Raw genomic sequence first — 14,488 nt, forward strand, 5'->3', positions numbered from 1 at the left:
TGTTTTGCAAGTGAGAAAAATATTTATATATTTTTGTAAAATTTTTTTCATCTTCGGTTTCAGCTTGATTAATAAAGGCAAAGGCTCTGTGGTGGGAATTCTCTTGGTTTGTTTGCTGTCTGTAATTCCTGAAGGAACTGTAGGAGTTTAAGTGCAATCAAGTTTTCCATCTGAAAGGACTTTAAAGTTTTAAAGGACTTTTTAAGGTATACATGGAATCATCTGCATTCCACACCTCAGACAAGACACCACAGAGTAAAGGAGCAAAGTAAATTCAATTTTTTTGTATGGTTTAGGAATATAAACAGTGCTACACTGAGGCAATAAACATCAGACAGAAGCAAGATCTTTCATCTCTAGTGAAACCAGTCAGTCACAGCACAGAATTATTCTTTCTCACCTTGTTTCACTGGTGTAGATTTGCTCCTGACTGGTCTGCCTTTCCCTGGGTCTATGGCATTTCCACTCCGGCTCTGTGCATTTGAGCCTGATGAAGATGGTTGACCCTCCAGCTCTTCACCAGTGGCTGAACCCAGAGGTTCTTCTGCTGTATCTGAAACTTCAGACAGGACAGCACAAGGGGACAGGGTGATTTTTATGCTCTGTTTACAGGGCTGTGTCTGGGGAGGTTCTGTCAACAGCCCAAGTCAGGGCAATCTCACCAAGCTGCTCTGCAGCCATGGAAAGACAGATTCCTCCTGAGTGTAACCCCAAGCAGGATTAATTTAATTCATTATCCTTCACTGCTGTATGAGAGAGGCCCATACAGAGGAAGTCTAAGCTTTTGTCACTGGAATAATTCTTATCACAGCCAGACTCGGGTTCCCAATTCCCTGATCCTTCCCCAGGACTGCCCAACAGCCAAACTCAGCTAAAACAACCTACAGACAACACATTTCAGGACCTTGCTCCTTCAGCAGGCAGGTTTTGCATGTGTCTCATGAGGACAAGACTCAACCTGCACAGACAAGCTGCTCTAAGAGAAAGGCTGGATTTCCTCACCATGAGATGAGACTGAAGAGTTAGTCCTGGTCAGGGGCAGTGAGGTATTTTGGTTGGGTTTAGGTTGAATCTTCACTTGCTTCTGTTTCCCTTTTGGGCTGCAAACATAGAATATCCCAAAGAGAGAAATCTGTTATCACCACAGACTCAAATACAAAACTGATTTCTCCTGCAAAGTGATCCCTTCTTCCCAGGTGTGATAACACTAAAAATAGTTACACCATGGTGCTGTTTGCTAAAGGTATAGGGAGTTTGCAGGGACAAGGTTTTATCCCCCCTTTTAAAAACAACAGTCAGTTTACTCAGATAATGTATCAGATGAAGGCAGAGAAGTGTTACACAACATTTTTTCAACAGCTAAAAGGTAAAGAGACAGCTGATCTTTAATTTCCTCCAGAGGGAACACTTGTAACCACATCGTATTTCACTTACCAGAATTAGAAACTACAAATTGAGCGTGATTTTATCTCCCAAAAGAGCAAGTTCAGCAGGAAATGAGCAACACTGCTGCTGGTTATTCCCAAAAGCACATTACCCCTGTGCTCTGGAATGGCAGTGCCAGCCAGGCTCCCCATCCCTGCTTTACCTGGATGCTCTGCTGGTTGAGGGGGAGCTGCTGCTGCTCCTCAGCCGTTTTCGGTACCGAGGCCTTTTCCTCTTCTGGCATTGCATTGCTGACTTGTACTCAGAAATGATGTTTTTCATGTGGTTCTCAAATAAGGCAGAGAGTCGAAGGGTCATGCTGTAAATCTGCAGTGAGAGAAAATGGTCAGGCTTATTAGAGTTGAATAACTTGAAGATCAACTTAAAAATCATCACAGAGATGTCCAGACTTTGTAGCAAAAATAAAAAATTCACACTGATGTTCCACTATGAGGCTCTTTACAGAATATTTCCTTCCATGGGCCATGAGTATTCTTGCAACAGAAAGTGTTTTCTTAAAAGGATTTAGTAACAGCACAAAGTATTTCCAGAGCTGAAGGAAAATGGATTTCTGGATTACTGTCCCCTTTGTCAATCCCCATGAAACATGGAAGCAAGCCTTAAGATAACTTGAATACCAAGGGAAAAACAATTGGATTTCACATCTCCTCACATTTGTTTTTGTACTACATCCCTGGTGAACTGTCCTTACACCACCCTTACAGAGCTACAGAGAAGCAACCAAAAATGTCCTCAGTCCTAATTTCTGTAAACCAGATGTCAAAATCTTTGAATCACTTTCCTGTCCTCTTTCCAGGCCTTGCTTTTGTGTAGCCTCATCCACAATATGTGCAGTTATCAAGCTGATAGCCTTGTTTACAGGGATAAATTATTGAAAAAATAAAAGCAACTGGTAACCAGTGTTCTGTTACAAATATTGCAAGGAACAACTGCAACAGTGATCATCGTCCCAGATGAAAATGGATGTTAGATATCATCTGGAAGAGCAGAACAAAGCAAGGTGATAACCACAGAATTGGTGTGTCCTGGTTATTTTTATTACACCAAGAAGTGCTTTGCTCTTCAGACCTTATTTCATGTGTTTTATTCATGTAGGGCCAAGGTCTTTGTTAAAAAACCAGGCATTAAAATTTATTACTTACACGAGACTTTTTATTAGGAGTGTAAGCTTTAGAGTTGCAGAATATTAAACGAATATCTTTGTAGAATTCCAAGGGACTGGTGTAGTTTCCTGCTTCCAAGGTTTCTTTCACAGTGCTGAAGTCCATGGGAGTGTCTACAATATCTCGATAATCCTGTGAGAACACACAAGAGGAAAATCAAAGCTCTCAAATCCTACAGCAGTAACATCCCCTCAGTGCTCATCCAGTGGCTCAAATCATTAGTTTACTTTCAGAGCTGTTGCAGATAATTCCCTGAAAATATCAGCTCATAAAGGGAGAGGACAGAGCCATGCCCAGCATGGATGTTCTGCCAAAGGAGGAACAATTCTGGGTGTGGAAGCGGCACTTACAGGGTAAGAGAAGAGATCAACAGGCTGCCTGAAAGGCTCTGAGTCCTCTCGTTCATAAATCAGGTTTAAGAGCTGCTGGCACTGCTCCTTCCAAGCATCAGCACTGGCTTTCATGGGCTGCCTCTTCACCCTTCGTCTCACCTGCAGGGAAACAGGTACTGCAGATGGTATCACAATATTCACATTGCTCCCTTGAAGTTCCTACTAATCTCCCAGCATTCTGCAATTAAAGCATTACCCAATTAAAAACAGAAATCCAGGAAGATTAAAGCAGAGCTGATGGCACAGTAATATGCAAATGAGACAAATCAAACAAATTTGCCTTCTCTGGTCATATATAACTCTCAAACCCATGAGAAGATGCAATATTTCAGCTCCAGCCTTGCTATATTTATCAGTTGCATTGAAATTTGAGTGCTGGAGATATTTTCTTTAAAATCAAATTTTTAAAAAAAATGACCACAGCAGAAATTTTACTCACTCGTCTCTTCCCAGAGGAAGTGCCTGGAGCATCTGAATCCACATCCACTTCTGCCACCTAAAGGCAAAGGGAATGATCACACACAGGCAGGTCTGGAGAACCCTCAGCCATGGAAAAAGGGTTAAAAACCAGCCAACAACAACCACAGCGCACTTGGCAACAGGAGCTACAGCACATTTCAAACTGCACTGAAGGGGAGAAGGTGTCAGGAGAGGGAAGCAGCTCAAGGCAGTGATATCCACCCTGGATTCTACCTGACATTTCACTCCAGGGATCAAATGATGGGAAATGACACAGAATTACATAAGGAAATCAGCTCTGCTGCCTCGCTGACAATGGAGAGCTGTTGTCCTTCTGACTGAGTAACAGCTCCACTTCCCAGCTCCCCTCATTACTCATCCTTCCCACAAAACATCATGTACTGAGAGAAGATTAAAGACAGGCAGTTCCAAGAAGCATTTTTACTTCAGGGAGCTTATTGTCTCAGGTGAGCCTAAACTGCCTCATCTCTAAATCTCAGTGCAATTACCCATAAAATAAAGACTCAACAAAAATAAATTTTCTTTCATGTGTTGAATTTTAAAAAGGAAGGAAATGATCTTACCTCCTCTTCCTCATCAGTACTGCTCAGGTCTTCTGCTTTCACCTTGTTGTAGATTTCTAATATATCAGTACAGCTCTGATCTCTGCAGGACAATGACAAAAACCAAGGAACACAATGAAGGATCCCAAGAATTGGAGCTGTGGGGTCTGTGAGGTCCAAACTCACCCAATGAAGCGGAGCAGGACATCTGTCACAATTTTGGCTGCTTTGACTATGGGGCTGTCTGGTTCGTTGAAAGTCCTGGCATTGTGTTCAATGTATCTTACCTCCCACATCAGGGCAGAGATTCTCCTGAAAAATACACAAAATTTAAGGAATGGGATGGAGAGGAAGGTGTATGTTATTTTTATTTCACGTTCAGTAGGATTCTTTGGTAAAAAAATGGAATTGGGAATTCCAGATCAAGCAGAAACAGGTTGTCCTCAGAAGGGAAAAAAGGAGCAGGACATTATGTATTCCCAAATTAACTGGGAAAGCTGAGATTCCCAGCATCATTCAATCCCCTTCTAGCAACTGCAACACAAGCAAAACCCCTGCTCAAAGGCAGCAGGGATGGAAACAAAGCAAACATGCTCTGCCTCCAACACAGCAGGCTCAGGGTGTTCAACCAACATTCCAGATCCAGCTACAGCAGCTTTTGCCTTGGCCAGCAGAATTTATTATTCAGGAAGACTCACTTTGCCCAAGGGCAATCTGATCTTCTGCAGTTGCTGAAGGGACCTTAAACAGCCTTCAGCTCCACATAATAATAAATGCAATAAATGTCAGCTACAAACCCAAACTCACCTATAAAACCTGTTTTCAAGCCTCCTCCTGATGGTGGTGAGGTCAGTTGGATAAGCAACAACAGTGCAATACATGGGATAGGCACTAAGATCCACTGGAACAGCAAAGGGATTAGAAATGTCTGCAAGACAAAAGACCACAATGATTTAGATGCCTCCAAGGGATGTTCCACCAAGATTCCTTTTAATGGTTTCTGGGGTTTCCTTCGAAGAATTCAGCAAAAGCAACGCAGATCTACAGCTGAGAATGTCATTACCCACAGGGCAGGGTTCCTCCTCTTGTACCATCTATTCCTGCTCTTGAAAAAGCACTTTTTGTTTTAGTATCACATCTGAGATTTGTGTGCCAGCAGCCAATCTGACTGAAAGGAACGAGGCATTTGCACTTACAACAGGAATACTACAACACATAACACTGAGTAAGAACACAGACATGTCCTGGGTGTAAACACAGGCAGAATTTAAAGCACAGCATGCTATTAAATGGTTACAAACCAGTTACAAGGAATTTGGAGGTGAGGGTATTTAAGTGAGGATTTGCTGGTTGGTTTTGAGGGGTTTAATTATATATTTTGCTCTTTAGATATGACCCACTGGGAAGCCCCAGAAAAAAAGGGAATTTAGCTTGAAAACTGAAATAGGAAATTTAAAAGGCTCTTTTCAGTAATTTAGTTGGGTACATTTCAAGTCCCAGCACTCCATCCCATCTACTCTCCAGTCCTGTGCCCCCTCCCTGCTATTGTTAATCCTTCCCCCTTTTCTCTCCAAACATACCAAGGGAAAGAAGCTGCTCAATCCCTCGGATTACTCGTTCACATTCTTCATCTCTGGAATGGGCCCCCCACTCTCCCTCCTGGGGCTTGTAGAGAAGAGCTGTCAGCTCCTCTGGGGTCACAGGAACTCCAGCACCGACCTCCTCCGGATAAGCAGCTGCAGAGGAACAATTCCAGAGAGTAAATGCAGGGCCCCAGAGCTGTTTGCTTTGTGCAGGGACAGGAATCCAGCACACACTTACTTCCTTCTGGGATTGGCTCCATGTCCCATGGACTCATCCTCTCTCTTTCATTGTTGTCCCAGCTATTAAAAAATTCATTCAAATGCACAAGTTAGAGCTGAATATAAAGACACACCTTTTCTTTACCAGATTTGACCCAAAAGGTCACTCCAGTTAGGAATAAGACATTCCAACTCCCTGTTTTCCTCTTGTACCTCCTATACAGTCACTGCACTGCTGTTTATACCACAATTGTTGCTTTAGGAATAAATTTAAAAAATTTTAAAAATTAAATTAAATTAAATTAGCAAAAAATTAAATAAGTAAATACTCAAAATATTCTAAAATAAATAGTAAGTAATAAATAAGAAGTACAATATGTGAAATTAAATAAATAAATAAAGTGTCTGGGTATGTATTTAAATGGAAAAAGGGATTCTAATTCTTGATCCTATTTCTGAAGTTCTCTGAGTTGTCAGGAGGCCCAGGACATGGCAATACTCACTGGACACTGTAGCACTGGAAGGAACTATCAGGATACTCTGCCTGGAAAGGCTGCTGACTCTCCACAGTCCCAAACCACCAGGCATCATCAATGATACTGCGAAACCGATCCCCTGCAAGGGCAAACATTGCACTCAGAAAAACAACAACAGCAAGAACTGCTAAATATTTCCTTTTAGAGAATCAGCTCCCTCTTTTGTCAATGCCCTACTTTCCATCCCTGCATCTTGCAGCACAGGAGTTGAGCCCTTGCCCTCAGGGCAGGACTTGCCCATCTCTGGGAATTACCCACAGCTGCCTCACACCTCAGATTCCCAACAGATCAGGAGATTCTCCTGCTATCACTGCCCTTGGAACAGTTTTTCTCATTTCTTTTCTTTTTTTTTTTTTTTGCTAGAGGAATTGCAGCAAACATCAAATAAAAGTTTCCAATAATCTTTATAATATCACGTGTGTATAGTCCTTTACATCATGTAATAAAGACACTGTGTCCCATTAAACAGCTGCAGAAATGGTGCAAAACACATGGAATTGGGGAAAAGAAACCTCACCTATTTGCCAGTTCCTTTCTTTGGCTTCATTATAAAACTGATGCAGCACAAGGAAATCAATAACATCTGGCATATCATGGTACCTTCAGGAAATAAGACCAAACAAAGTTATTATTACCCAGAAATGCAGTTCTAGATGAACTGCACAGTCCTCAAATTCCATGCATTTGGGATAACCATTACTGCCATCATCATGCCTTGCACAGGAAATAAGAAAGGAGGAGGGGGGAGCATCTACACTGCAAGGAAAGCTCTTGAAGTATGTCATCAGCATTCCAGTGACTTACTTTATGGAAAAGGATTCTCCTGTCATTTTGCCTGTGATTGGATCCAGGAATGCAAGCTTCAAGCAGCAGAGTGTGGGAGGCCCAACTTCATATTTAATTCCTACAGTCTTCACAAATTCTTGTTCCTAGTTAGCAAGAAGCATGGAACAGCATTATTTTATCTTACCAAAACCAAAAATATCCATTTTTAAGTGAAACATATTAATAAAATCCAAGTATGTTTCCACTCTACAGCACAGGTAATTTCACCCATTAATTTTTCTTTCCCCAATACTAAAATCAATCACTGTCACCACAGAAAGAAAAATGAAGAAGCTCATTCCCTTGGCAGGTTTGTGAACAGGATTCCTACAAATTATTTAAGAAGGTTCTAAGGAACAAACTCAGTTTTAAGCACATCAAAGGCTCTCCCTGACCTACCCCAGGGCCCCTCACTCTTGCACAGTGGGAAAAAAGGAAATTCTTCCTCTGAAAATGGGAATCCCACAATAGCCTTTATGTTCATGTCCTGTCAAAGCCCATCCTAAGTGAACAGCTATTTCCTTTTCCTCACAAACTGATGATACCTTGGAAAATCACAGCTGGAATCACTGAATATCTGGGACTGGTAACTGGGTATTTTCCCAGTAAAGCAACTACTTTCATTAATAGAATCACCAGCATGGTTAAATGAACATGAGCACATATATGGGCTCTTCTCTTGATATGAAATCTGAGGAAAGCAGGAAAAAATAAGGAATACTGCGGATTAAGGCTTGGGAACTCATCCAAAGCAAGATCCAATGTTTCAGAGAACTCCTGCACACATTTAGGTGTTTACACCATGATTTCTTACCACAGCATTAAAAACAAGAAACAGAACCCAAATGCTCAGGTCACTGTAGAGTGGTGAGATAACCACAAGCAGCTCTGCAGTGCAGGGTTCTGAATGAATTCAGTGTTCAGGAAAAAATAATTTGTGTGAAAAGAGACCCCTGAGAATCAAATCAAAAACCAGGAAGTGAACAGATGTAAAGACTTTGTGTTAATAAAAATTAACTTTAATATTTACAATTAAAACTTTGATATTAGCATTTTAAAGCAATCCTTTCTTCACATTTTTCTTGTTGGTTTTTCATGTCAGTTTAACATTACAGAGACATTCAGCTCTTTGAAGTATTTCTTGAACTTACCCTGAGTTCCATTTTGTTCCATGGTTGTTTTTGCATGTTAATACTGTAAATTTTGGCTTTCCTCACTGCCCTCACATAAGCTTCATGGCCTTGCCTAAAGTAGATGATCTTAAAAGAGAAAAAAAAAGAGAAAATTTAAACAGAAAAAAAGAGCAAATGAGAAAAGTACAGCAAATTATTTTAATGATTGTGCTCTTCCTGTTCATAATACCAGGTCTTATCCCTTTGAGAACACATTGCACACTTATTTATTTCATCATAAAACACTCTTCTAATTAAAAATATTTCTATCAGCCAAATTGGCACCTGCTCTGTGCTTTAAAACTAGGATCATTAACAAATGTGCAGGTGAAGATGCACAACTGATTTTTCATGTTAATCCCAATTTACCTGAGCAAAAAAAGGGACACAAGACATCAATCTGTAAACAACAAACTGCTTGGGAATTAACAAAGTTATCAAAACTCAGCCTGTCCTGAGCACAATTCCCTGCAAATATTGCTGGGCAGAAGAGTCCAAAGCAAGCAGAGCTGCTGACTGGAATGTGGAAATGGGGCTGTGTATTCTATTCCATCTGTCAGAGGTGGGGCAGTCATCTTCTGTAACTGGGCAGTTTTCTTTATCTCTCCCACAGCCAATCCTCCCTGCAGGAGATCTCAGCTGTTCATGGGCCATTAATTATTAATTATCTTCTGTCCATGGCCAGTGAGTGTCCCTGCATGGCTGATCCAATTCCAGCATCCCATGGGGAGATGCTCCGCCCAAGGGAGGAGCCAAGCATTCCTACCTGGATACAATCTAAGGTTTGGAACACCACAGCAGCCTTTGCCCACTGCATTCCCAGAGGAGCAGCCCTTTCCCAGTGGATTCCCAGAGGAAGACCAGGCCTATCTACACCACCACTGGATCTTCAGTGGAAAACTCCACCCTTCTACAGGATCAGTGCTTTACAGAACCACATCTGCCACTCCAGGAGGGCTCCACCAATGGGACTGCCACCAACACCCATCCCAACAGGGTGTCAGGTCGTGTTCTGACTCTGACAGTGTTGTTTTGTATTATTGCATTGTTTTTGGGGTTTTTTTGTCTTCCCTAATAAAGAACTGTTTTCCCTGCTCCCATATCTTTGCCCGAGAGCCCCTTAATTTTAAAAATTACAACAACTCGGAGGGAGGGGGTTTACATTTTCCATTTCAGGGCAGACACCTGGCTTTCCAAACCAGGATAGGGCAGTACCTCATCCCCCATCTGGGGCACGAAGGGCGAGCGGCGGGGAATGGTGTCCAGGATCCACTGCGGGGCCAGCCACTCCTCACTGGGCTCCCCTTCCAGGGACAGCAGCCCACTGGCTTTCTAAACACACATCGGGACATTACACAGTAAGTTACATAGAGAAGTTAAATATCTGCATTAATTTAGAATGCAATCAACACAATATTGAGAGTACAGTTAATTACTACGGAAAACTCATCGTACAGCAGTTACTGCAGGTAAGACACAAGGAAGAGCAAACTGTGGAGTGTCGTCCTTCCCAAAACCTCCACTAAATAGACAGGTTTGTTATAAATATAACTGAAAATTATAACCTTCACAAATCATTAAAATGGCTTAAAACATTCATAAATCATTAAAATGCCCATGGCAGGGGGGTGGGATAAGGTGATATTTAAGACCTCTCCAACTCAAGCCAGTCTGTGGTACTATAATAAAGAAATAAATTGCATTTTTATAAATATTCTAAATGTCTTTTAAAAAATACCAGGAAAAAGACATCTGACTATGTCAATACAATACAGATCCATTATAATTTTACAACAAAACCACCCTGTTGTAAACTTGACTGTGGTGAAGAGCATAAACCTGAGAGGAAAAAAAAGGGAATCTGAAATGAAGAACCACCTGTGGGAAACATGGAAGCCCAATAAAACAAACAATAAAATTTCTCTCTACCACTGGTAGCACAATTACTGTGATCTCTATAAATATTTTTTTACTCTATGCCCATTTATAAAATATTTTACTTTGAAAACAACCACTAAAACCTGTATTTATATTCATAAAGTACAAAAGACACAAAGAATTACATATGCTGACCTTCTTCCTTGGCTGTTTCAGTTTCCTTCGCTTTGGCTCCAGCCCTTTTGTTCCCTTCATATTTTCATCTTCAGAACTACTGCAGATTTTCCGAGCTGCCTGCCTGGTTTGTCTCTTTGGAGGCTGCAGATTAATCCCAGCATCTGCTGTCCAGTCTGAATATTCACTTGATGAATCACTGTAGATAATAAAAAAGTTGTAAGAAAGAGAACAGAAAACTTCAGTTTCCCCATAGGGAATTGAAAAGTCCAAACATTCAACCTGCTCTCCTGGTTCTGCTCAGGATTAGCAGAGAATTTTGTTATGTGAATTTAAAGAAAAACAAGTGCTCTCTGATTTGTGATTTCAGTAAATTCTTTTACCAATTTGAAACTCACAGCAAAACTACATCTATGGTTGATATTAATTCTCATTATCTCACTGATTCACAGACTGACTTCATAAGAACTGGCAACAAAAAATGCATGGAACATTTAAAGAACTAGAGCACTTCCCTAAAAATCCAGCTCTGACTTCTTCAATACCAAATAATACAAGTACAGGATTTATATGGCAAACTGGCATTGATTTTTTTCAAGTAGCTCTTAATTAAAGCCAGTATCTTCTTATAAAAGGCTTTTTTTAGAATTGTTTTTGACTTGGAAAAGAAAAAGAACAGAAAAAAATCACAATATGAAATGTTTCATGACTAACTGATCAAAAATAAATTTTCAAAATGAAGTCTGAGTATCTCAGTATCAACTGTCCTATTTAAATCCCATAATAAACCAGTGTTCCCAATTCAGAGCCCAGTGGAGGTACCTGGAACTGCTTTCACTCTGCCAGGCTGCCACAGGATCATCCATGGATGCATCACTTGTGCCAACAGTCTCATCTTCCTGTAGTGAAAACAAGAGGATTCACTCTGGGGCCAAGGGTAAAACATATCATTTTTGTTTGCAAGCAAGTTGTGTCACACAAGAAATGCTTTCCATTCAAGGCTGGTTTAGCTTTAAAGAAATAAATCCACAATTTCTTCCCATACCTTAATTAATACTATAATATATCCTTCTATAGCTCCTTTAGAACAAATGTGAATTTTAATTATATCAGAACTACAGAATGAGTTCTTCTTTAAGTGCTTGATTAATAAATTTTATGCTCAAGGCCCAGCTTTTTGAGCTGTTTTCTATTTTCCATGCATTTACAAAGCAGCAATGTTCACTCTCTTCCTTAAGAAGAACAAGTTATATTTATCTGGTATATTTTAAGTTCTTCCCTTGCCAAAATCAATGATAAATACCAATACTCAATCTCTTTCAACAGCAGTCTACAGATGTAGATGAAATCAAAGCACTGCAAAATGAAATCAAAGTCCTGACCCAGAATCCATGTGCCGCATGAAATCCCAAAATAGCAAGTGGCTTAACACAACCCAGTTAAATTTACTTGAAAATGTTTCAGGTTTCCAAAAATACAGGAGCTGTTTTAAGCTACTTTTGAACCCTGTCCTGGCATTTAGGTAAATGATCCTTCACTCTCCAAAACCAACATGCCACAGGAATACCACAAATCCCAGGGACTCAATGACCTGAGTGTTTCTTCCCATGTGGAGAATCTCAGAATATCCTGAAGGGCTGGAAGGGACCCACAAGGATCAGAGCTCAGCTCCTTGCCCTGCCCAACAGTCCCACCCTGTGCATCCCTGGCAGTGTTGTCCAAACCTTCCTGGAGCTCTGGGAGCCTTGGGGCTGTGCCCTGGGAGCCTGGGCCGTGCCCGACACCCTCTGGGAACCTTTCCCTGATCTCCAGCCTGAGCCTGCCCTGGCACAGCTCCAGCCATTCCCTGGGTCCTGTTCCTGCCAAAACCTCTCTGGGTTCCCAAGACTGCTCAAAAAATCATCAAGAGAGGCTCTGTGATAGCATCAGCAGCAATTTCAGGATTCTTGGATGAATTCTCTCAGGCCCCATTGATTTGCAGGAATCCAGCTGGAGCAGATCCCACACAAGCTCAGGGCTGACTGGAGTTGATCACTCTCACTCATGGCCCTCCAGCTTAGAGCACTGGGACCCCTTTGCTCCATCATCCATGTTGAAGATGGAGACAAAGGATGTGCCAAAGGTTTGTGAGGTGACCATTCCCATCCTGGAACGGGCCAATATTATTTTTACACTGCCTTTTGCCATAAACACATTTGAAAAACCTCTTTTTACTGCCCCCCACCCCAGCCCTGGCAGCTCCAGCTCAAACTGAGCATCAGCTGCACAAACTTCCTCCCTCCAGCAAACACATGGAACCTGAATGTGGATTTGGGAAGGGGGAAGGTGCTGGAGGCTGCTGGGAGGCTCAGACCTCAGAGGAGCTGTCGGAGTCGTGGCGGGCACAGGGGTTGTGGCTGGCTCCCTGCTGGCTGTGCTCGATGGTGGAGCGCGTCTGGTACGCGTGCTGCCGCTTCCGCTGGTTCCTGCGCAGCGAGCGCCCGCCGCCCGCCTGCAGCTCGCTCTGCCAGGGCAAAACGGGGACACATCAGGGAGACACTCAGCAGTTTTACACACCAAAGAAGTGCCTGGTTACAGTGGCTGAGCGCTGCATCCCAGTCACAACGGAGCAGTAAGAAATCCTTGTGCAATTAGACAGTATCTCTGACACACTGCGGATGTTTTAGGTGCGCGTTCTTGGTTTAACAGAAATTCTACTTTATAAAGTAGCAGTCTTTGGAAAGGAAATGATTGAAAATACCATTCTTTTGTATAAAATTCCTGCAGTCTCTGCATAAGATAAATCTAGCCCTTGTAGAAGTTTGGCACCTCTGCTTTCCACAAGTCAAACTGAAAACCCACCGTGGCTCTGCGATTTTCCTTTCCCAGCATCTTCCCACCACCGAAACCTCAAGGATAGAGATTTACCACTATTTGGATATTACAGACAGCCAAATCACAGTTACAGAAGGAAGAAGACTGTGAGCCAGAGAAACAATTAGGACTATTGATCTTCTAAATAATTCAATAAAATTGGTTTGAGGTTTTTTACTGGTCTTATTTTTGTTGTTCAGAACTGCTTCCCACCCAGGCTGTCTCTTCCAGAGCACTAACTCACCCGTTGTAATGTGTGGGATGGCTTTCTCTTCTTGTCAGCAGTGTATAAACTGATTTCTATTTCACCTTTGGCAGCTCGACATTCTTCCTGGACCCTAATTATACACAAGAAACAGACATTATATTCATTAAATTATCATGGAACTCAACAGCCTCCTTAATATATACATTAAAATACTTGTGCAGCTCTAAGAAATCTGTGCATAAACCCCCCTAGCAGCATCCATCCATTTGCTCCTGGAATCACAAGTTAAAGAAACAAAGTCATTAGCTGAGCAGCCATAATTATTTTCCAATGTATTAAAATTACTTTCAAGTCTTTTTTAAATAAAGCTTGAGGAAAATGTGGTACTTGGAGTACTGAGGAAAGACTGGACTGTGAAAAGAAAGAATTACCATTCTCAACTCCATTCTGATCCCAACACTCCAAACAACCCAACCAACCAAGCGCCAAAGCTGAAAAATCATTCCAGGAGCATGGAAGGATCATTCCACATTACACAACTGAATCTCTCATCCCACTCTGAGCCTCTTACTTGCTGATGCCTGGAGGGAGCTCGTTGACCACCACCCTCCTGCTCCATGCCATGAGGTCCCTCTCGGTGGCCATCTGGCTGCGGGGCGCGTTGAGGTGCATCTGCCGCACGCCCTCGATCTGCCCGCTGCGCCGCAGCCCCACGTTGGGGGGAGAGGCCACCTCCAAGCCCGGGCTGCGAAGGGCTGGGAGAGAAAAAGAAAGGGCTTCTTCACTTCCATGGACCACCAATAAAATCATGGAGTCACAGGGTGGTTGGGTGAGGAGGGATCTTAGAGATGAAACAGTGCCAGCCTCTGCCATGGGACACCTTCAACTAGCTCAGGGTGCTCCAAGCCATGTCCAACCTGGCCTTGGGCGCTTCCAGGGACCCAGGGGCAGTCACAGCTTCTCTGGGCAGCATCCCCACTCTCACAGGGAACAATTCCTTCTCTGTATCCCATCCAC

The 14,488-nt window shown here is 42.3% G+C and overlaps 1 protein-coding gene across 1 annotated transcript in view; it reads right to left on the reverse strand.

The window, feature by feature from the left end:
- Positions 1-14,488, reverse strand: part of BRWD3 (bromodomain and WD repeat domain containing 3) — a 50,934-nt gene that overhangs the window by 6,918 nt on the left and 29,528 nt on the right. The window contains exons 19-39 of the mRNA XM_058813931.1: positions 14,043-14,226; positions 13,508-13,601; positions 12,764-12,913; positions 11,233-11,309; positions 10,432-10,609; positions 9,574-9,690; positions 8,338-8,445; positions 7,166-7,290; positions 6,879-6,961; positions 6,329-6,440; positions 5,845-5,906; positions 5,604-5,759; positions 4,831-4,951; positions 4,210-4,335; positions 4,045-4,126; positions 3,441-3,497; positions 2,960-3,100; positions 2,589-2,741; positions 1,589-1,752; positions 1,003-1,100; positions 401-559 (exon numbers count right to left, since the gene is read on the reverse strand). Coding sequence (XP_058669914.1) covers positions 401-559; positions 1,003-1,100; positions 1,589-1,752; positions 2,589-2,741; positions 2,960-3,100; positions 3,441-3,497; positions 4,045-4,126; positions 4,210-4,335; positions 4,831-4,951; positions 5,604-5,759; positions 5,845-5,906; positions 6,329-6,440; positions 6,879-6,961; positions 7,166-7,290; positions 8,338-8,445; positions 9,574-9,690; positions 10,432-10,609; positions 11,233-11,309; positions 12,764-12,913; positions 13,508-13,601; positions 14,043-14,226 — 2,547 coding nt within the window. The remainder of the gene's footprint in view (positions 1-400; positions 560-1,002; positions 1,101-1,588; positions 1,753-2,588; positions 2,742-2,959; positions 3,101-3,440; positions 3,498-4,044; positions 4,127-4,209; positions 4,336-4,830; positions 4,952-5,603; positions 5,760-5,844; positions 5,907-6,328; positions 6,441-6,878; positions 6,962-7,165; positions 7,291-8,337; positions 8,446-9,573; positions 9,691-10,431; positions 10,610-11,232; positions 11,310-12,763; positions 12,914-13,507; positions 13,602-14,042; positions 14,227-14,488) is intronic.

The sequence above is a fragment of the Ammospiza caudacuta genome, chromosome 14 (assembly GCF_027887145.1).
Source record: "Ammospiza caudacuta isolate bAmmCau1 chromosome 14, bAmmCau1.pri, whole genome shotgun sequence".
NCBI lineage: Eukaryota > Metazoa > Chordata > Aves > Passeriformes > Passerellidae > Ammospiza > Ammospiza caudacuta.